The sequence below is a fragment of the Elaeis guineensis genome, chromosome 5, assembly GCF_000442705.2.
Source record: "Elaeis guineensis isolate ETL-2024a chromosome 5, EG11, whole genome shotgun sequence".
Lineage (NCBI taxonomy): Eukaryota > Viridiplantae > Streptophyta > Magnoliopsida > Arecales > Arecaceae > Elaeis > Elaeis guineensis.
Genome location: NC_025997.2, coordinates 124,004,459 through 124,025,907, shown reverse-complemented (window position 1 = coordinate 124,025,907; position 21,449 = coordinate 124,004,459). Strand labels below are relative to the sequence as shown.

The window sequence follows — 21,449 nt, the reverse complement described above, 5'->3', positions numbered from 1 at the left end:
GATGGAGCCTGACGCGGGTCCCATTTCTCCAGTTGGGTTGCTAGTCGTGCCGCACGCGAGTTGCGTGTCACCTCTGGACCCTCTCCACGTCCGGCCCGTCTCTCGGGTATCCACGCGTCCCGTAACAGCAAGTGTCGAAGTCTTCCCACGAGCATCCGAAGATTTGTGGACACGTGGCCGTCTCTCGATAGATTTGCTACGGCAAATTGACGCTCCAACTCGGTGGCACCTCTCAGGCGCATAATAGAATGATTGCTTACTGTTCATAACGCCCCAATAAACCTCCTAAAAAACCCGATTCTTCGAGCTCTCCGCCATTTCCTCGATCTCCATAGCTCTGCTCTCTCTCTCTCTCTGGCCGCAGTCCGCCATGGCTGTCTCTCTCCAGAGCTTCGCCACCCTCGGAAATCCTAGTCTGTATGGAAGCAGGGTGCCGCAGGCTTTCTGCCGCCTTTCTTTCTCGCACTTCTTCCACATCGACGCCGTTCCTGCCCGCGGGTTGGATCTGGCTCAAACTCAATCCTCCCTCTCGAAAAGAAACCCCGGCTTTCGTCTTGTCGCGGTGGAACGACGGATCTCGAGGCTTGTACCCTTTGCGGCTTCGCATGAGGAATCGGTGAGCCGTTCTTGAGAGATCTCCGCTGTGTCTGGAGCTTGCCTTGTCCTCTTTGATCCTGATTTCCACGCTATTTTTTTCCCTAATTGGTGGGTTTGGTGTCGGTTCTTTAGAGAGTGGCTGCTCTCCGTTGTTCAAATTTGATACCGTTCTCCTTCTACTGTTCTCGGATGATCGGAGTTAGGAAAATCGACCCTTTTTTTTGTTTTTGTTAGGGTTTTGATCACAACTTATGGTTATGAACTGTTGCTCATGTGGTAATAATGAGTATTAAAAAGACCAAATCGTTTATAAGTTACTTTGATTTTAGGGGATGCTGTGATTTCGTGTTGGACTGTTATCATGTTGAACCAGGAAATGTGGTGCTGAATTTGATTTATGACATTGGAGGAGTCGATCTTGTAGAATCATTGGCGGGATTTGGGCTTGGACCAAGTTTGAGATGTCGCACGATTGGTGCCAGTCTTCCTGATTGAACATGATTGAACAATCAGAAGTTTTCTTGAAGAAAACATGGTCTAATTTATGAGAGAATGCACGTGCAATAGATCATATAAGTGAGGTAGACTGAGTGGGTCAGGCACAACCATTCTATGAGTGAGAATTTTGAAAGTGAGATTGCAATATTTGCTTGGAATGCAGCAGCTTTTTTGTTTGTTTGTTTGTTTTTGTGTGTGTGTAGAATCAAAGGAATGCTGACCAAAACTAAAATTTTCTCATGTATACCATGTGGTAAATGATAATTCCTTGTTAATATATTTGGTTGGAAATGAATGAGTGCCATGTGCTTGAAGTTTATTTCAGATATTTGAGTTTTAGCATTATCATCGCAACAAAATTTCATATAAAGGGAGTGCTATATCATCATTAAAAGAATGTTATGTTAACTATCAATTGAATTGACCTATGTTTCTTGACGTCCTTAGTATATCTCATACTATTACAAATTTTTGATGATTGTATGATATCTGTCTTCAGAAACATCCAGATATTGAAGTGGAGGAAGGACATAATATTGAAATAAAGATGGAGGGTTCACAGGAAGCATGGAAGCAGTCATTAGAATATGTTAAAGCAGAAGCCATGAAAGCAAAAGCCATCTCTCAAGAAGCATATGAAGTGTACTCCAAGAAAGCAACAGAGATATTGCTTGAAGCATCTGAGAAGCTGAAGATTCAGGCAGGAAAAGCGCAACAAGATTTGAGTATAATAGCAAAAGAACTCAGTAAGGAAGGAAAAGAATATCTTAATACAACAGCAAAAAATTATCCTGATTCAGTTAAGGATGTTCTGGAAACTTTCACATCATTAAGTGAATTGAAGAACATATCTGAGGTCCGTGATTACCACATTGGCATTCCTTATGGTATGTGAATATCATATATTTTTTTAATGAAAATTGCTTTTAAGGATTCCATCTTCTTCTCTATATTAATCTGTAGCTGCTTATATGGTTTTATTACTGTCATTAGTTATGGTTAGTTTTACAGACAAAAACTTGTTTAATTTATGCAGGAACCTTTCTTGCAATTGGAGGCTTTCTCCATTTCATGTTGACTGGAAGCATTCCTGCTATTCGGTTTGGTATCATTCTTGGCACTGCACTTTTGGCTCTCAGTATATCGAGTCTGAGATCATGGAAGAATGGACAACCATCTGCACTAAATTTGACAGGGCAAGCTGGTAAGTCCAATTATTGCCGTTACTATTGCTGCTGCTGATACTATTAAATGGTAATTGATCCTTAAAGGCAAGATGCTGGGATGCAGAAGCCTGATGGGCTTCCTCGGGCACAAGGTCATACAATGTACAAGCACCAGGCCTAAACCAAATAGCTCTAGAAGACCCCTTAGTGCATGTAATGCATCATGAACACCTCCAAAAGCAGTTCACCTGTAATAAAATGAAATCATCTAGTAACACTATATTATAATCCAGTTTTTTTGTTAATAATCCCATTGAGGCGTGTAAGTAACTCAGAATTATGGAAAAAGATATATTTGGAGCTACTGTTGTTTGTTAGTAGAATTGTGCTATTTGTATATTTTGCTGCTCATGTGATATTTTATTTTTATACTATTTCAACTGAGATGTGCTGAGGACCATCTATATCACATTCTGTCATTTTTAGAATTCACTATTAATGTAATATATTTTATGGTCAGGCTGAGAAAAGTCAGTCTTTCTATTGCCATTCATGTTTGCTGGTAATTCATCATTAAGGGCACAATTGCATATCTTTTGTCCTTTGACCATAGTAAATTTGGAGGCAATAAACATCTTCAATTTATAAATGATTTTAAAAGAGAGGTCACTTGTCGAGATAGGGACAAATTGATTTGTTGATTTAGCTATGAATCATGATAACTTCTAGGAAATAATTGATGATGAATCATGGAAATTGTTAGGAAAATGAGATTAAAGTATGCGACTTAGGATTAAGTACGTGTTTTATAGGTGATTTAGGTTTAACTTGAGAATTTCAGCAAGATTGTTAATGGATGGCAACCACAATAAGTTTCTAATTTTCCACTAGACATACAACTGTAAAGTAACTTATCTATGTAAAATTTTTGTGGTGGGACCACTTGTTAAGGCAATGTTTCTATTGGTAATATGAAATCTTCTCAAAAATAAAGATAGAAGGGGGGAGGCGTGGCAGGGAGGCATTAACGAAGAGAATGTGTTTCCTAATTAAAAGAAGTAATTGTGAGGCACGTAGCCAGATTCTTTATTCAGCCGGATTGTTTGTGGAGCAGGGTGATGAGGGCTTCATATGGGGCATGGAGTTAGAGGTCCGAGGTTTGGGTTGTTCATGGTTGCTTGTTCATCTGGAAGAAGATTTATGCCCGTGCCCTAGTAGCTTTGGCCCAGTTCAACTAGTTGATTGGGGATGGAAGGTTGGTTGATGCGAGCCAGGAAGCTTAGATCTCCAGCTTGTCTCTCACCCGTTACCAACCTATGTCAGATGGAGGTGGACAACCAGCTTCGGATTTGTGACTTGTTCACTATAGACAGTAGGGGATGGAGAGCACAGGATATCATCCATCTTTTTGGTGGTCCGCTCATTGATCGGATTCTCACTAATCCGATTCTTATCCATCAAAGTTAGAACTTGAAGGTGTGGAGCTGCTTTTGCTGCGCTAAACTTCTCATGAGGGATCTGTTCGATATGTGCAAGCCTATGATGAGTAAGAAGATCGAGGCAGTCTAGATCTAGAGAGTGGCTGTTGATCCCAGGAAGATTGCTTGGGACCAGCTCCCGACGCATATATTACTCAGCGATAGGGGCCTGGAGCTTTCAATTTTTTGTCTGGTCTGCGGCTTGGAGAATGAGTTGACGGAGCATGCCCTTCTATGTTGTTTGAGGGCGAGATTGATTTGAAGGAGGACGGATGGTTAGCCGTGGGAGGTGAGTAGCGGCTTTTGGTTGGATCCCTTCTTGGATGCGATCCATCAAAGTATTATTGAGGGATCGACTTGTATCTGGGGGGTAGGATGGCATATGTTGTCTATTAGATCTAGCTATCTAGGAATAGCTTGATTTTTGAAGTTGAGGTGGTGCTTGTACATCGAATGCTAGAGAGATAGCCTTTTGCTTGGCTACGAAGGACAGCCGCTTTGATGCTGTCGGTTCATTTCTTGATGTCTCCGATTCGTGGGACTCCCATGCTGCTCCTCTAAGGATTCGGAGGGTTATCTTCATATCCTGAGAGCCTCCTTATTCGGGGTTTGTTAAGGTTAATTTCAATGGTTGTATTAGGGATGGCAGGGGTGGTATTGGTTTTGTCATCGGAGGGCCGAACATCAGGTTGCTGGTGGCGAGGGGCTCACAACTTTTTGAGCCTTCCATCTCGAGAGCTAAGCTCTGAGCTATCTGGACGAGCATTATATGCACCTGGTAGGAGCTGCGGACGGAGAGGATTTTTATTGAGGATGATTTTGCCACCGTTATTGGCTAGATCTGGGGCGACATGAAGCAGTTGGAGGCCCATCTGCTCTTTCGTGACATCGGGACTTTTCTTCGTGACTCTGCCACGGTATCTGTTTAGCATGACTTTCGGGAGGCGAACAATGCCGCTAATTGGGTCGCTTCTTATGTGGCTGAGCACACTGGTGACTAAATCTGACAACAGAATTAGATATGCTCGTGAGTCTTGTAGAATATTTTATTTTTTGATTTTTTGGGGTATACTCACATTAAAGTGATGTCCGCGCCCACTTGTACCAAAAAAAAAGAAGAAGAAAAGGCAGTAGACATGCATACACCAACCTGAGATACTTGAACAGGATACCCCATATTGGCTGACCCATCAGTCGAAATGACTCACTATGTTTATGGGAGATGATTTGTATTACTTCTAATTGTGAAGAGCGGGCAATCATGGTTCTAACATGGTTTTGGTTGTGGAGCTGATGCAAATGCATAGTTCAAGTGGTGTGCACAGTCAATTGGGCCCATGTAGCTTGAGGTGTGACATCCAAAACCTTAAAAGAAAAAGGAAATGTGCAACATAATGTTATGAGTCTTTTAATTTTGGATAATGGCTCTGATAGATGGGCTGTCCCATATGTGTTCCGATGAAGACTAGTTTGCATGTTGGTATGGATTCTTCGAAAATGATTGTTGGGTAAAGAAAAGGAAAAATGCTCTAGTTAATGCTTTTCACCTTGTCGCACATGAGATACATAAAATTTTGAAAGAAAATAATGACATAAGAAGTAGGAATGGATCTGAATAGCCTGGTGATTCCTTCGATAACAAGGAACATGATGGTCCCCTTATTGAGGAGCAGCTTTAGTGGGGATTTTGTGCACCAATTTTTAAGGCTGTCTTTGAATGCGAGGATCTCTCTCCCTGATCTGATAAAGGGCATTGTTAGAAGACAATTTTGATGTTTGTAACAAGGAGTTTCAGACTGTAAAATCATCGATAACATTAACAAATTAACATGTCTTGTTATGATGGTAAAATGTCTTTCACATCCCAAAACAGCATTGGAAACCTCTAAGCAGTCAGTTTTGCGTTAAAAATTGCTGATACCAGCAGTAGGAAAGGGTTCATGTGTACCGTGGAGATCATGAGAATGCTCCTAATATTTCTCATGGGTTTAATTTGTGAGTAATCAGCTTCACAATGTTCCTAAATTTAAGCCTTTTGATCAGCCACGGCTGATAATGTTGTTGTTTGAAGAGGAGATAAGGCAAGACCGAATGCATGTTGTGATATCTACACAATAGGGGAAAGTGCTAAAATGAAAGTTTGTTGTTTTAGTATCGGACCTTATAGAGGTACCATCTTATTACAGTCTCCATATGTGGTTCAGTACGGTATGGTACAAGACAGTGGATCAAATATCAATATGGTAAGAGATAGTGTAGTAGTACGAGACTAATGTCATACATCTTATATTGAGCAGCAAAACATGGCTGAAATATATGCTTAAGTTTGAGAACCTGCTCATAAAATATGCACTCTTGTATATTGATGCGTAGTCGTTGATAGCATCAAAAATAACTCTACTCACTACGTAGGTAGGATGAGTCGAGATCGTATCCTCAGGGACCTTGGACTAAGTTGAGATTGCAAGGTAAAAGAAAGAAGCGTTGTTTTTGATTTAGAAAATAAATTATCGTAAAATTGAGGTAATTAAAAAATAAAGAGCTCGGGAGTTTTGAATTAATTTGCACTAGCAGAGTTGTATCTCTTTTTTAACTAAATAGATGTGATTAATCTTAGGAAAAATATCTGTCTTTCCTCGGCACGCTCCGTACCCGTAGATCACGGCGCGTCTCCGGAAAGACTAGGTACACAACTCTTCTTTCCTCGGCACGCCCCGTATCCGTAGATCACGACGCGTCTCCGGAAAGTAAAAGTTGTTCCTAATATTAATCTAACAAGAAAGCATAAATAAAAGCATATGATAGGGAGCAAATAAAGAACTCATGACAATTTAAATAAAAAGCATAATCTTTATTGCATATAAAGAAATACAGAAAAGTTTAGAACAATAAACCATCTCTGTGTCGTTACAAAATTTTTTCTCCACTCCCGAGACTGCTAGCCTAGCTGCTCATGAAGTAGTCCCTTTCTATTCCTCTATGCAAGGCTTTAGAAGAATTTCTGGACTCCCCCCTCCAATGAGAGTACAAAAGTCTTTTTATAGGTGTTAGGAGGGAGGAGTTTTACATGATTTTCCGATGTGGGACTAAAAAAAATACAAATCTTTCAAAACATTTCTAAATATTATTTTTTTCCTTATTTTGAACTTGTCTGCGGTGCGCCCACACCCGCGTCAGCGCTCGTCCCACGTCCACGCCGCGTCCTGCGTCTGCGCCCCGCGTCCAAACCGCGTCCGCTTCCCGCGTGTTCACGCGCCAGCTTCCCGCGTGTTCACGCGCATTCACGCGCCAAAGGATCTACGCACGCCCAGGAGCCAAAAAATTCACGCGCGCCCAGGAGCCAAAGAATTCACGTGATACCCTTTTCTTTTTTTTTTTTTATATTCTAAAAAGAAACAAAAGTTCCTTCATAATGACATCTATATCTTTTTTGGATTCCTTGCATAGTATCTTCATTTTCTATAATACCGGATGCGTCTTTCTTTTATTTTAATTTTATTTTAAGTCCAATTTTCTTCAAACTTGAGTCTTTTTGATCTATGAATCGGACTCTTTGTATCGGCGATCACCTTTCCTGTAAAACATAGAAAGAAACATCAAATTCTTAATAAATAAGATAAATTAAATATAATTTTTTAGTTTAAAATACTTAAATTAAGTGTTTATCACACCCCCCAACTTGAATTTTGCTCGTCCTCGAGTAAAATAGATATATCAGCATTGTGTACCAATTCGGTTTTGAATCAAAAATTAGTTTAGGCATCCCAAAAGGTAGATGATACTTGATCAGACCATTAAAGAGATATTTCATTGGATTATCAATTTGACCCAATTAGTGGCTGAGTATTAACTAAAGAAATTTCAGAGCTTTTCTTTCACCAACTCCCCACTTTACTCTTTAAATTCTCTAACTTAATGGGAAAGAGGTTTATATATATATATATATATATATATATATATATATATATATATAACATTGCCTACCTTTTTACGCGAACCACAACACTTACTTAGGCGAAAGGGCCCGGTTACTCAGTAGGAGACCAATGTTGTTTTTCTCTTTTTTTTTTTTTTTTTTTTTTTTTTTTTTTTTGCATACCTCGATCTTTACCCAATTTCTCATGAAGCAGATTCTTTATTGAGATCAGTAAGAAGAGGGTTGTAGAATCACTCCTAAAATTTGGTCTAGTTTAAACCCTACCATTCATTGGGTTTTCTTAATAATTTATTCCTCAGTATCTCTAAAATTATCTTGACCGTTAATCATTCATTTATTAGGATGCCTAATTGACTCTTAATCAAAATAAAATTTGAATACACAAAACTAATTATTTCTGACCATACTCGAGGATTTGATTAATTTCCTTCCCCCCCAACTTAATCTACATTGTCCTCAATGGAGTAGGAAAGCAAAGAAAATAAAAGGAGAGAGTGCACCTGGGATAATTTTGCTTCGGAAGTTGAAGATAGCTTCATTGATTAATAGGCTCTTGTTCTAAATTCCTGCAGCTGCGATAAAGTAAAAAAAATATGAAATCATTGGGTTGCCTCCCAACAAGCGCTAAGTTTTATGTCTTCAGCCAGACGTCAAGTTTATTAACAGACTCTTCCATACAGAGTGGTCCTTTATTCTTTAAAAAAATGATGATCAGTTAAAACAAAATAGACGAAATTTGGGTTGCCTCCCAAAAAGCGCTAAGTTTTACGTCTTCAGCCAGACGTCATATGCGATAAAACCAACAAAAGATGGGTAATGGCTCATACTTGATTGTCCATGGAGGAGTGGTTTTATCATGTGGTGTATCCAACAATATGTTAACTTCTTTCATATATCCCTTAAAGTCATACACTCCAAAGTGAGCCAAGCAAGTATCTAAGGGTTCAGGTGCTAGAATTGTGGGTGTTGCATCTTCTATAATATCTTCTAGTGTATCTACTTTGAAGCAACTATCCATTGATGGTCCTTGGGAAGCACCAAACACATTCAGTCTCAGTTTCTTATTCCCAAACGATACGTCCATGACTCCTGTCCTACAATTGATGCATGCATTCGCCGTAGCTAGGAAAGGTCGTCCTAAGATAATGGGAATTTGTCTGGGGTTGCCACTTAATTCCATATCGAGAACCAGAAAATCAACTGGAAAGTAAAACTCATCTACCTTGACCAAGACATCCTCAAGCATTCCACGTGGTTCTTTAATTGATCTGTCGGCTAACTGTAATGTGACTGATGTGGGTTTCAGTTCTCCGAATCCAAAAAGTTCATACACCGAACTAGGTAAAAGATTCACACTTGCCCCTAAATCTAGAAGAGCTTTTTCAATGTGATAATCTCCTATAACACAGGAAATGATGGGGGCTCCTGGGTCTTTAAGCTTTGGAGGAGTGGCATGCTGGACGACAGAACTAGCCTGTTCAGTGAGACGTACTTTCTTTGGGATTTGTGATCTAGATTTACGTTTTTGGGTGCACAAATCCTTCAAAAATTTGGCATAAGCCGGGACCTGTTTGATTGCGTCTAGAAGGGGAAGATTAATTTGGACTTGCTTAAACAATTCCAACATCTCATCGAGTTTTCCTCCCTTCTTATCTGCAGGAATAGGGGCTTTCAGGGCATCCGGAAATGGGGCTTTAGGCAAGTAAGATGATTCCGGTGCAGTTGGTTCCTTATCTATTTTCAGGTCCTCTTTATTCTTGGGTGATTTGGATTCGGTTAGAGGTTTAGGGTCAGTCTCATTGGTTTTACTAGTGTGTTCAATGACCTTCCCACTTCTCAGAGTCATGATTGATTTGGCATGTTCAGAAAAAGCTTCTGGGGTATTATAACTCTCAATCACAAATTGCCCTCTTGGGTTGCTCTCGGGTTGGCTAGGTAATTTTCCTTCTTCCCTCCTACTGAATGCAGTCGCTAGTTGACCTATTTGGGTCTCTAGCTTAGCAATGGATTGTGTGTGGGAGTTAAGGATCTGAGTGTTGACTTCTAATCTTTCTAGTGCTTTCAGGACTTTTTCCTCAAAAGCTGAGCTGTGACCAGTAGTAGACGGTTGAGGAACATTTTGGAATTGATGGTATGGTCCATGCCTATATGTTGGATCCTGATATTGAGGTCGAGGTGTGGCAGGACCAACCACTGGTTGTGGTCTCCAGAAAAAATTTGGATGGTTTCTCCAGCCGGGGTTATACGTGTTCGAATATGGATCGTTTCCTGGTCTGCGAGCTTGTTGGACTTGAGCTTGCTGAACCTGCTCGTGCACAAACTCAGGAAATTGAGGTGCGGTTGGGCATTCATTAACAAAATGGTTCGGACTTGCACACAATGCACAAACTTTTTGGATTGGATTAGGTGGAATCGGGGATTGTCCAGTATTTAGAAGACGATCTAATTTTTGGGACCGTTCATCTACCTTTTGATGGATATCTATGGCATTTCCTACTTCATATATTCCACATCTTTTTGGGTTTAACATGGGTTTATCTCTAATAGAGGCAGACATATGATGTAATGAATTTTCACTTAAAATTTCAAACAGTTGCCATGCCTCATCCTCACTTTTTAGCATAAATGTCCCATCGCATGATGCATCGATCATTTGTCGATGTCTTTCAGAGAGCCCATCATAAAAACATTGGATTAACTGCCACTTGGGTACAGCATGGTGGGGACATTTTCTAATAAGGTCTTTTAATCTCTCCCATGTTTCATGAAACATTTCTCCATCTAATTGGGAAAAACTAGTTATGGCTTTCCTTATTTGATTAGTTTTTCCTATGGGAAAATATTTCTTGAGAAACTCTCCTTGCAGCTGGTCCCAGGTTGATATAGTCATGGAATCCAAAGTATGTAGCCAGTATTTGGCTTTGTCCTTAAGTGAAAAAGGGAATAATTTCAACCTAAGAGCATCATCGGAGAAGTTGTGAATTTTGATAGTTGAGCATATCTCAAGAAATTCTTCAAGATGTTTATAAGGGTCTTCATTACTAAGTCCATAAAATGAAGGTAACATTTGGATTATACTGGACTTAATTTCATATTGAGTGGCCTCCACAGGGGGTACTTGAATACAAGGAGAGTAGGTATATGTGGAAGGAGTAAAGTACTCTTTCAATTGCTTGGGTGGATCATTCTCCTGATTTCGGTCCATCTTTTTATGTCTGTTGGCTCTAAAGGTTCTTTCTATTTCTGGATCAAAAGGTTGGATTTCTGGTCGTAACGATCTACGGCCAAGCATACACCTTACAATTATACTGTAGAGCACACACAGAAATTTTTTTTTTTTTTAATATATATTTTTATAATAAAGTGAGAAAAGAATGAAGAAAATCTAAAGAGAAGAACCTAAGAATCTTAAATCTATGAAAAGGGAGAAATTAATTAATGTTTAGATGTTAATTGCAATCAACTTAAACAATCATAGACTCTCTATCCTACGGTTAACTTAGATCTAGACAGCTTCTAACTTTCAAGATTGCTTTTGAGCACTCCAAGCTCAAGACTGACTAACTGACTCGACCAGGTAAGCGTAAGATGTGGGAGGTTCCCTGCTCGTTGCTTTCCTTAGACACCAACTAAGTTGGCCAGGTCAGTCAACGGAACCAATTAAAAACCACTTTCTTTAACCACTTGCCTTAGACACCGAGCAATTAACCAATCCGCACTCGGTTCAACTCTAGAGCTTTCTTATCCTATTGAGCTCGAAATTCCTAGGGCTGACATCTAGTTGATTTTAAATTAAGGTCTAGGTTATGCAAATGCAAGGGAGTGATTTGTGGGCCAAGGAAGGGTGATCAAATCCCCACCTTATCTGGTTAATGGGTTATTGCCCTTAAGATTAATTATGGAGATGCAATGCAAATAAACAAGGTGTCCAATCAAGTTAGAAATTTTTATATTTGAGGTTACGCTATTTTAGTTAAGTGTTATGAAATGTCAGTGGGTTTTTTTTTTTAATATAATTTTATCTTTTTATATATTTTTTTTTTAATTTTTTTTTTAGTTTTGCAAGAAAATAAATTTAAGTGATTAAGTCTAAAAAGCAATAAATTACTGGGCTATGAAAAGTAGCAAATTATTCTAAGCAGCAAAATTCTAAATAGTAAATTAGTTATGCAAGGTAATTCTGTAATTATGCAAATAAGATTATTTAGCTAGAAAGCACTGAAAAAAAAATTTAAAACGAGAAATAAAAACTGAAAAGTATTTTTTTTTTTTTAAAAAAAAATTTAAATTTTTTTTTTTTTCAATTTTTTTTTTTTTAATTCAACCGTGCCAAGATCCCCGGCAACGGCGCCAAAATTTGATGCGTAGTCGTTGATAGCACCAAAAATAACTCTACTCACTACGTAGGTAGGATGAGTCGAGATCGTATCCTCAGGGACCTTGGGCTAAGTTGAGATTGCAAGGTAAAAGAAAGAAGCGTTGTTTTTGATTTAGAAAATAAATTATCGTAAAATTGAGGTAATTAAAAAATAAAGAGCTCGGGAGTTTTGAATTAATTTGCACTAGCAGAGTTGTATCTCTTTTTTAACTAAATAGATGTGATTAATCTTAGGAAAAATATCTGTCTTTCCTCGGCACGCTCCGTACCCATAGATCACGGCGCGTCTCCGGAAAGACTAGGTACACAACTCTTCTTTCCTCGGCACGCCCCGTATCCGTAGATCACGACGCGTCTCCGGAAAGTAAAAGTTGTTCCTAATATTAATCTAACAAGAAAGCATAAATAAAAGCATATGATAGGGAGCAAATAAAGAACTCATGACAATTTAAATAAAAAGCATAATCTTTATTGCATATAAAGAAATACAGAAAAGTTTAGAACAATAAACCATCTCTGTGTCGTTACAAAATTTCTTCTCCACTCCCGAGACTGCTAGCCTAGCTGCTCATGAAGTAGTCCCTTTCTATTCCTCTATGCAAGGCTTTAGAAGAATTTCTGGGCTCCCCCCTCCAATGAGAGTACAAAAGTCTTTTTATAGGTGTTAGGAGGGAGGAGTTTTACATGATTTTTCGATGTGGGACTAAAAAAAATACAAATCTTTCAAAACATTTCTAAATATTATTTTTTTTCTTATTTTGAACTTGTCTGCGGTGCGCCCACACCCGCGTCAGCGCTCGTCCCACGTCCACGCCGCGTCCTGCGTCCGCGCCCCGCGTCCAAACCGCGTCCGCTTCCCGCGTGTTCACGCGCCAGCTTCCCGCGTGTTCACGCGCATTCACGCGCCAAAGGATCCACGCACGCCCAGGAGCCAAAAAATTCACGCGCGCCCAGGAGCCAAAGAATTCACGTGATACCCTTTTCTTTTTTTTTTTTATATTCTAAAAAGAAATAAAAGTTCCTTCATAATGACATCTATATCTTTTTTGGATTCCTTGCATAGTATCTTCATTTTCTATAATACCGGATGCGTCTTTCTTTTATTTTAATTTTATTTTAAGTCCAATTTTCTTCAAACTTGAGTCTTTTTGATCTATGAATCGGACTCTTTGTATCGGCGATCACCTTTCCTGTAAAACATAGAAAGAAACATCAAATTCTTAATAAATAAGATAAATTAAATATAATTTTTCAGTTTAAAATACTTAAATTAAGTGTTTATCATATATGCAGAGAAATAATGTCACGCCCTAAATCTGGGATAACATAGCCATACTATCATGGCGTACCATTTATGATAACACAAAGTCAACAATCATAATCTCAAATAAAATAAAAATCCAAATTTATCATCTATTAAATAATCAAATAAATACTGATGTAGAGCGACTAGATCCAAAATCAAATACTAAGATCCATAGTCCAAAATTCATAAAATCACCAACTACAAAGCCATAAGCAACAAATAAACTAAAATCTTGTTATAAAATCATCAAGCTTGCTCGTATGAACTCCAAGCTTGGATCATGCTTCATTTCTAGTGATCTTATTCATTTAGAAAGAGAAAAAAAAAATTAAAAGAGATATGAGTTACACAACTCAGTAAGCAAACCTTGCACTACTTTGTCGGATCAAGTATAAATGTTACATGAATTAATGCATTATTTAGAGAGAATAGCTATTGATGCCAATTAAAATATTTCATAGTACATCGTGATAAAATAAGTCTTAGAAGCAATCATATATACATAAATCATGAAGATTTCATAAAGATGGTTCCAAGTGTATAGCATAGTAAAATCATAAATGTATGCCATTTTGTTGGTTCACTGTGCAAAATATTGCTTGCAGATATTTAGTGTTGTGATCACTTTGTACTTCTGGCAGGGCCATCATCATAATCGATAAAGTATATTGATTTATATTTATTACCAACTTTATACTCGTTGGTGGAGGGCATTTTCATTGGATGCTAGCTCCAGGGTATCAACTAATCCCAGTCATAGCTATTTGAGAGCTTTTGGCTATATTTCTGAAAGTAACTTTTTTTAAAATCATATCTTCTCATAATATATATTATTAAATCATATATAGAGAAAATATTAAATATTTTTATAGAGTCCATAGTCCACAAATAAGCCTTTAATAGTAAAGCAATCATGAAATCAATCTTTTCAGGACAAAAATATAACTTTCATAAATACAGAACTCAAATTTCATAAATCAATCATTAATATTAAAATATTCATGAAATTATTATTTCATGACAAATCACGAGTTTCAAATATCATATGCTTGATCCTTAATTTTAAGAAAAACATAGAATCATTATTTTCATGATAAAACAACCGATAGTTTTCCAAGTAAGGAGCATAAGGATTAGTTTTAGTTTGAGAATTATCAAGAAATGCAGGGTCTACTTACCTCTTTCATCTTAAACTCCTCAAAATTTAACTATACAAATTTGTTGAACCTATTTAAAGATATTAAAAAGCAAAATTAATTCCCATTTGATAACTTAATAGCATCACAAGAAAAAGGGATGGTTGATTGGGCATGTGGCGGCTCCGGGCGGATCAAGTCTAAGCGATTCAATCAATAAATCATGAAGTAGGGACTCGATCAAGGCCAAGATCGTTTGATAGAGATTATCAATAGTGGGTTTCAAAGACACTCAATAGGACTGAGATGATTGGTCAGACAGGCTGTTAGGGCACCAGATTGACTCAGAGCCTTCTTGCTGGGTCAATACAGATCCATAGCAAAGAAAGATAGAAATTCGAACTTGGATCTCTGAGTCCTCTTCGAGGGAGAAAGAGAGTAGAGAGAAAAATAAGAGAGTGACATCTCTTCTTCTTTCTCTCCTCTCTTATTTTCTTTTCCTTTCTTCTTCTTCTTCTTCTTCTTTCTTGGCAAAATAGAGGAAGGAGGAGACTAGACCATGGCTTGGTGGTCGTGGTGGTGGTTAATGCTGTAGGTTTGGCGACGTGGTGATGGTGGGTAGTAGAGGACAATCGGTGACTATGATCGGCAGGCGTGAAATCAAAGGAAAAGGCAGGAAAAATAGGGGAACTAGGGTCTTTTCTCATTTTTGGCCGTTGGCCCCTCACCGGCGGCCATGGCTCCACCATGGAGGGTGGTCATAGGGAGGCCAAGGCGGCCATGGCTCTACCATGGAGGGCCATAGCCAGGCCAAGGAGTCCAATCAAGGGTTCAATGTCAATGGGCGATGGCATCGGGTGGCTGGGAAAAGGAAGAGAGAAAAACTGGAAAATAGAAGGGGTTTCCATATCTTTTTTCTGCTGACTCCATGCTGGAATCCGGCTGACAGTGACTCAATTCACAAGAGAGAAGGCCAAGGAAGAAAATAGTGGGATGGAAATACTTCGTACCTCATATCCGGCCAGGTTCGATCATGATCTCAAGAAGAAGAGGAATAGTGCAGTGATGAGAAGTCTCAAAAATTCGGAAGAGAGAATAGGAGAGTATGGCATGACCTCTTGAGGGGTGATGGAGGTCTTAAATAGCTGGCAGAGGATAGGTTTCTTAGTCCCTGTTGGTGGTTGAAGAGGAGGATGGATTGACACAGGGGTACTCCCTGTTTTTTTTGGAAACAAACCTTTGAACCTTATTTTGGCCATAAAGTTGGGCCAGACCCAGGCCTTACAAATAATGCATTTGGATGTGCTGCACATCTGCACTGCACCAGTAACTCTATCTGTTGTTGTACCGATCAACATATGAGCAAGAAGCTAAATGTGTCTTCATAGCTTAACAGATGTGAAGTAGTATTAATACTTGTTGCCCAAAACTGTGGCTTGAAATTGGTGATTAGTTTTCAAAATTAAGGATGTCATTACCCTTCACTTCAGTATATTTCAATGCAAGATCAATTTTATGATCCAAAATATATGGCTTACAGCATGTTATTATTGCTCCATACATTACGCAAGCAGAATCTGGTTGATAGACTTGTTGTACACCACCTGTATGACGAAGCAGCATTAATCAGCATGAAATAGTTTCAAGCTATATGTAAAAAGTTAAGATACAACTGCTGAAAGAAATGATCAATCTATGTTATCACGCTGTTTCAACTGTTTGGGGCTTTAATTATCAATGTGTTACATCATTTTTCATTTATTCTGATTTTAGATAATTTGTCTTCAAGCATCATCTTGAATTTAAATTCAGTGTGAGAGAATATTATTTTATTCATTGTCAATCCCTTCTCTATTCTTTACCATATTGACTTTTAGAATCACATTTATTGACCTAAACTCTGGTTGTGCAGCAATTGTGTCGATTATCAGCATAAAGGAGTGGTCATTGTTCGGTCAGGTGAAAGATCTTCTAGTTTTAAGCCTTAGAATGGCTTACAATACATTTAGAGTATGTAGGCTTGTCTGAAACAAGATAGAAAATAAGCCTGATTGTAATGACTTATTTGTTACCTTGCAGAGGAGATCGTTTCCATCTCTTTTAATGATCATCATCAGGTTGGTGTTAAAGAACTTTAGAGTTAGTTACGTTTGCTGCTGTTTTGCACTGTTTTATTCTAACTAAAGCAAGGATCATCTTTAAACTTTTATGACAGAATTATGAAATTTTGATGTTTGAGTTGATGACACAAACTAACACACTCAGATGCCTGGCAATCCATTTATTTTTTCACTGCATCTCTTATTATTATTTATAAAAAATATGCTTTGAATATGTGCTCCTGCTTCTGTAAATAAATTATTCTGCTCATTGCTTATCAATGATGGATGCAGGGGCATCAAGTCTTTTGCATGAACTTGAGATTAATTTGTGCTTCTTATAGATTTTTTATTTGATATTGTTGAAACCTATATAGGTTTTTCCAGAATTGGAATAGTAAGTTCTTTTGGGACCACTATTAAATGAATTAAGTGATAGATTCTCAAACACCAACTACATTCCTGTTCAAGGTTTGGGCATCATATATCATGCTATTGCTGATCCCAGTGAAAAGAATACAATCTTATTTTTTTATTAAATGAACCCCCCTCTCCCCATGGGTCCACAAGCGTGCAGCAAAAAAAAAATAAAAAAAAATAAAAAAGCAAGTAATTAAATACTTTACAGATGTGCTGGAATTATTAATTTATTTATGATGACTATACTATATTATATGACCTATAACTATTAAGCGACACATCGATCAATTCAAAACCACATGATTGACTTTGCAAACAAGTCTGACCTCTCACTAGATGGATCTAATGACTTTTTCTTTCATACCCTCTTCTTTTTAGGGTTTCTGTTTCTTCTCACTTGCAGAAAGTACTTGTACTTATCTCTTCTTTTTAATGTCTTGTTGCTATCTCTTCTTTTATCTTGTGTTTGGTTAGGATCATTAGAGAGGATGGATGGAGTTGGGAGGATGTATAACCTTCATATGCCATTTGGTTCACAAAGTTTTAGAGATGATGGATGAAAAAAAGAGATTATCTATTCATCTTGGCCCACCAATTTGCATAAGATACAAGAAAAGATGGATGGAGCATGTGAGGGGTGGGTTTTTGCATTTACAACATTATCCCTTTTTAATTTTTTTGGCAAAACTATGATATTTCTTCGCTTTTTCATCCATTTTATTTATATATATTTATTTTATCTACACTATTGATCCTATAATTAAATTTTATTACTAATTATTTTATTTTAGGACATAATTTTCATAATTATAAGTAATTAGAATTGTCTTCTATTTTTCTATTTATATTTACTATTTTTAGTTAAGTATTTGTATAAAATTAATTAACTCTTTAAATTAAATTATAAAGTAATTAGTTATTTATATATAATTGATATATAAATAAATTCATTCGTATATAATTAATTTATTAAATTATTTACTAAATTAAATTAAAAGCTCTCTGCTTGCTATGTGGCTTGTTGGAAAAATGCCTGTGCTAAATTTCTATAATTTGTTATTTTAGCTTCTAGACACCCGTCATAGTGTGTTGAAAAGGTTAGCAAAAGGATACATTTACAGCCATGGATCATCAATGAAGGCATTGAACGAAAAATACTTTGTTGAACTGATTTATGATCTAATCTCATTGTCACCTCTAATAAATTGTTAGATGTTGACAAGCCAATTTTTTCATCCAGAGCTGCACTATTGCCTTGGTGAAGCAACATGATATAAGTTAGCCCTAACTTCTAAGATAGGAGATGATCTCATTTTTACCTCCTTGGCGGCACCAAATACGAGTCCATATCAGAGGGAGCAGGAATGTTACTTCATTTGTCTTTTGTCTTGTCATTTTTTCCCTGCTTTTGTAGTCTTGTGGTGTGGATCAACCATAAAAAAGAGAAGTGGATGAGTCAGAAAATTCTATCAAGGGTAGGAATAATAGCAAGAAGTGGATGAGTCAGAAGATTCTACCAAGGGGTATGAATTATAGCAAAAAATCTTGAATACTTTCTATAATTTTCAAAATCTCCATGCATTGATGGGATTTGACAAGCACCACAAGAGAAGATAGTTGATTATTGAACTGAGCAATGTTAGGTTTTAATAGATCAGAGCTTGTAGTTTGGAATGTTCACCATATATGTAGGGTCGTCTCTACTATTCTACTGAGAGAAGGTTTGTAGCTGGACCTCTTTCTAACACACATATCCTAATGTAGTTTGACTTTTTTAATTGAAAGGGAATAATTAATGATACCTCTAATACAATCATGATACAATGATGAGAAAGAAAGAAGAAATAAATGACTCTCAATAAATCTTTGTTTCTTGAGACTAGCAAATCAAATAAGCGTTCTTCCATTGTTATCTTAATCGTCAACAAAATAAATTACAGCCATTTCACTAATATAAATATTTTTTAATAAAATGTCAAAAACCATTCATATATCCTAATCATGTCCATCGCATATGTGAGATGCTATTGATGTTTGATAATGAAAAAATTGGGACGCTATTGATGTTTGGTAATGAAAAAGTTGTTCTTTTTCCTCTACTTTGATTCTAATATGAAAAAGTTTCAATCTTTAATAAGTTGGCAATCATTTCCAATAGTGTTGTTTGTCCTTTTGTTCTGGTTTTATTTTCTTGGATGTATCTTTGTTTGGTGAATTGAATGTTGCTCGTTTGCTTGTCTTCATAAAGAGTGATCATTTGGTAACGAAATCTTTTATGCACTTAAATTAACTGCCTAAACTATTTCTGAAAATCATAGTTTTAATTGTCATTTTCACTGTTTTACCAGATAAACAAAGCCTCCTGGTGTAATATGTGATAGGTGTTTTGCCAAGCATGTGCAAGCCACTTGTCTTTGTCTAGTTAACAGACAAATTTTGTTATAGTTTAATCATTGCCGTTGACTATCATGGTAATTTATTTCTGCAGATTTAAGATCTTTCAAGCTTGAAAGTATGCAATTTTTCCCTTTTCTTTATTTTTGTCCCTATGAATGCAGACCAGCTCTGTGAGGTCCATATTTTTTCCCCTACTGATAGAAAAAGTGCATATATGGCTCATCAGAAAATATCATAAGAAGTTCTAATGCACTTTTTTACTCTTCCGTGTAAATTTTAGCAGTATCTTCAATTTGTTGAATTTGCAAATTGCTTGCAACCCCAGGCCCCAAGAGATTCATTCCTTGGTTAATAACTTATATGCTTTTCTATGCATTGCTCTTATTATTATTATTATTTTGACCACCTTGTATTGATTTCAGCTTTTTGGTTTCTTAATTTGTGCTCTGACTGTTAAATTTATGGAGTGCAGTGGAGCAATACTAGCTTCCTATGTTTACTTGATCTTATCAGTCCGTCGCTTTAAAGGTACAGCCATGGAAGAAAGATCAGAGAATTAATGCTCTGGGTAAAGGTTAGTTCATCAAATATGTTGGATTTTCTGAAATATTGGGGTCATCTCATCTTGTTCTATCGGACATCCTCTTACCTGATATCAAACTCTCGGATGTTTTAAAAATGTTGCATCAGGAATAAATGGGTCAATTTCAGTGTTCCCCAGCAGGAAGGGTGAGCACTCACCATCTTTTTGTCTTGCCTTCTCTTTTGCTAAGGATTTCTTCTAATTTCTTGATTTTTTTTCCCCCTTCATCAGGCATAAAAAGCTGGATTTTGGTGGTCTGTAGAATTTGCTTGTGTGAGAGGATTTCCCATCCTTGAATCAAGAAGAACACTACTTTTCTTCTTGGGCTTGTAATGTAACTAGTAATTCCACAGATTTCCCTAGAATTTTGATCTTCAAGGAGCCCACATGGCACCTACCATTTGTCTAAATTGTCAGGTGCTGTTGTAGGGCCAATCGTGTATTTCATCATCAGAACTAGATGCACTAGGCACCGTTTCCAGGAACATTTGGTGTATGTGATTGGATTGCCTTTTCTTTCTGGACAGATTTAAGCAGGTCAGTTCCTTGTATGCTGTTCTCGTAGCTCTCGTAACAAGTATTCGAATCTCAACTGTGGCTCTCAGATTGCTGTTACTGGCGGCTCCTAATGTTGGGATGAACCATAAATGTTGCTGCAACATCGTGCCAATTAGCTTTCCTTATAGGAAGTTTGGGTTGTTTTGCATTGTTTCATGGTGCAAATTTGCATGGCTCGGCTTGATCAAAGCCTTTCCCACGGTCTGTCCTGCTGTCGCAGAGAACCAAGTGTCCGTCGTCCATGTCAGTAAATACAAGCACAGCATCTGGCAGCAAGCCGATGTGTGTTTGTTTAAAACACTGGTCGAGTTAAGATCAACAATGGACGTTAAAGTTGTTTACAGAAGCAAGCACAAGCTATTCACAGTGTGTTCTCGTTTGCAGCTTTGTGGAGGCGTAGATTGCCAGAGGGCCAATGCTTGGGATAGAGTTGATATGAGGAGATGACCACTTGAGAGGAAGAAACACTGAAATCCAAAACCCTCCCAAGCATATAACCCTAAAAAGGAAAGAAAAAGGAGGATTACGGTTCAACCTGAATTATGATTTATATTTTCCTCCTCTTTTAAGGAAAATTTTCTAACTAGAAAAGTTTCTTATTTCCTGCCTCTAAGATCTTCCAACGACAAGCATCATAGCGAATGTTCTTCCCACGAGCTGTTCGGGCATCCGAAAAGGACCAAATTCAATTTCTATAAATACAAGTGAGAGCAGAAAATATTTGTTACGTTTACGTCGGGCTCTGACCGGTGAGAAGAGGTTACGGCTGATAGTGGAGCCAGTCGGTTAAAAGTTTTGGATTCACACGGTCGAAATAGCACTAGAGCAACCTGGCCATAAGCTAGTAAAAAAGTCTAGTAAGAATTTTTAAAAAAAAAAAAAAAAAAAAAATAATA

General features: G+C 37.5%; 1 protein-coding gene and 1 non-coding gene across 3 annotated transcripts; both read left to right on the top strand.

Annotated features, from left to right (window-relative positions):
- The first annotated feature begins 256 nt into the window (after positions 1-256).
- LOC105045989 (protein FATTY ACID EXPORT 3, chloroplastic) lies at positions 257-20,546 on the top strand. Of its 2 annotated transcripts, XR_832174.4 has the most exons (8): positions 257-616; positions 1,595-1,982; positions 2,132-2,299; positions 16,409-16,455; positions 16,576-16,613; positions 19,885-19,986; positions 20,103-20,141; positions 20,227-20,546. XR_832174.4 is itself a non-coding variant. In XM_073258402.1 (7 exons), the coding sequence occupies exons 1-6, from the start codon at positions 371-373 to the stop codon at positions 19,970-19,972; spliced, it is 975 nt and encodes a 324-aa protein (XP_073114503.1). In that variant the 5' UTR covers positions 257-370; the 3' UTR covers positions 19,973-19,986; positions 20,103-20,142. The 2 variants fall into 2 exon arrangements, 1 of the variants encoding a protein (XP_073114503.1); XM_073258402.1 differs by lacking the exon at positions 20,227-20,546 and having other exon boundaries at positions 20,103-20,142.
- On the top strand, positions 10,389-10,494 carry LOC140858346 (small nucleolar RNA R71). The gene has a single exon (XR_012141910.1). It is a non-coding gene; the product is annotated as a small nucleolar RNA R71 (small nucleolar RNA).
- Positions 20,547-21,449: the final 903 nt, after the last annotated feature.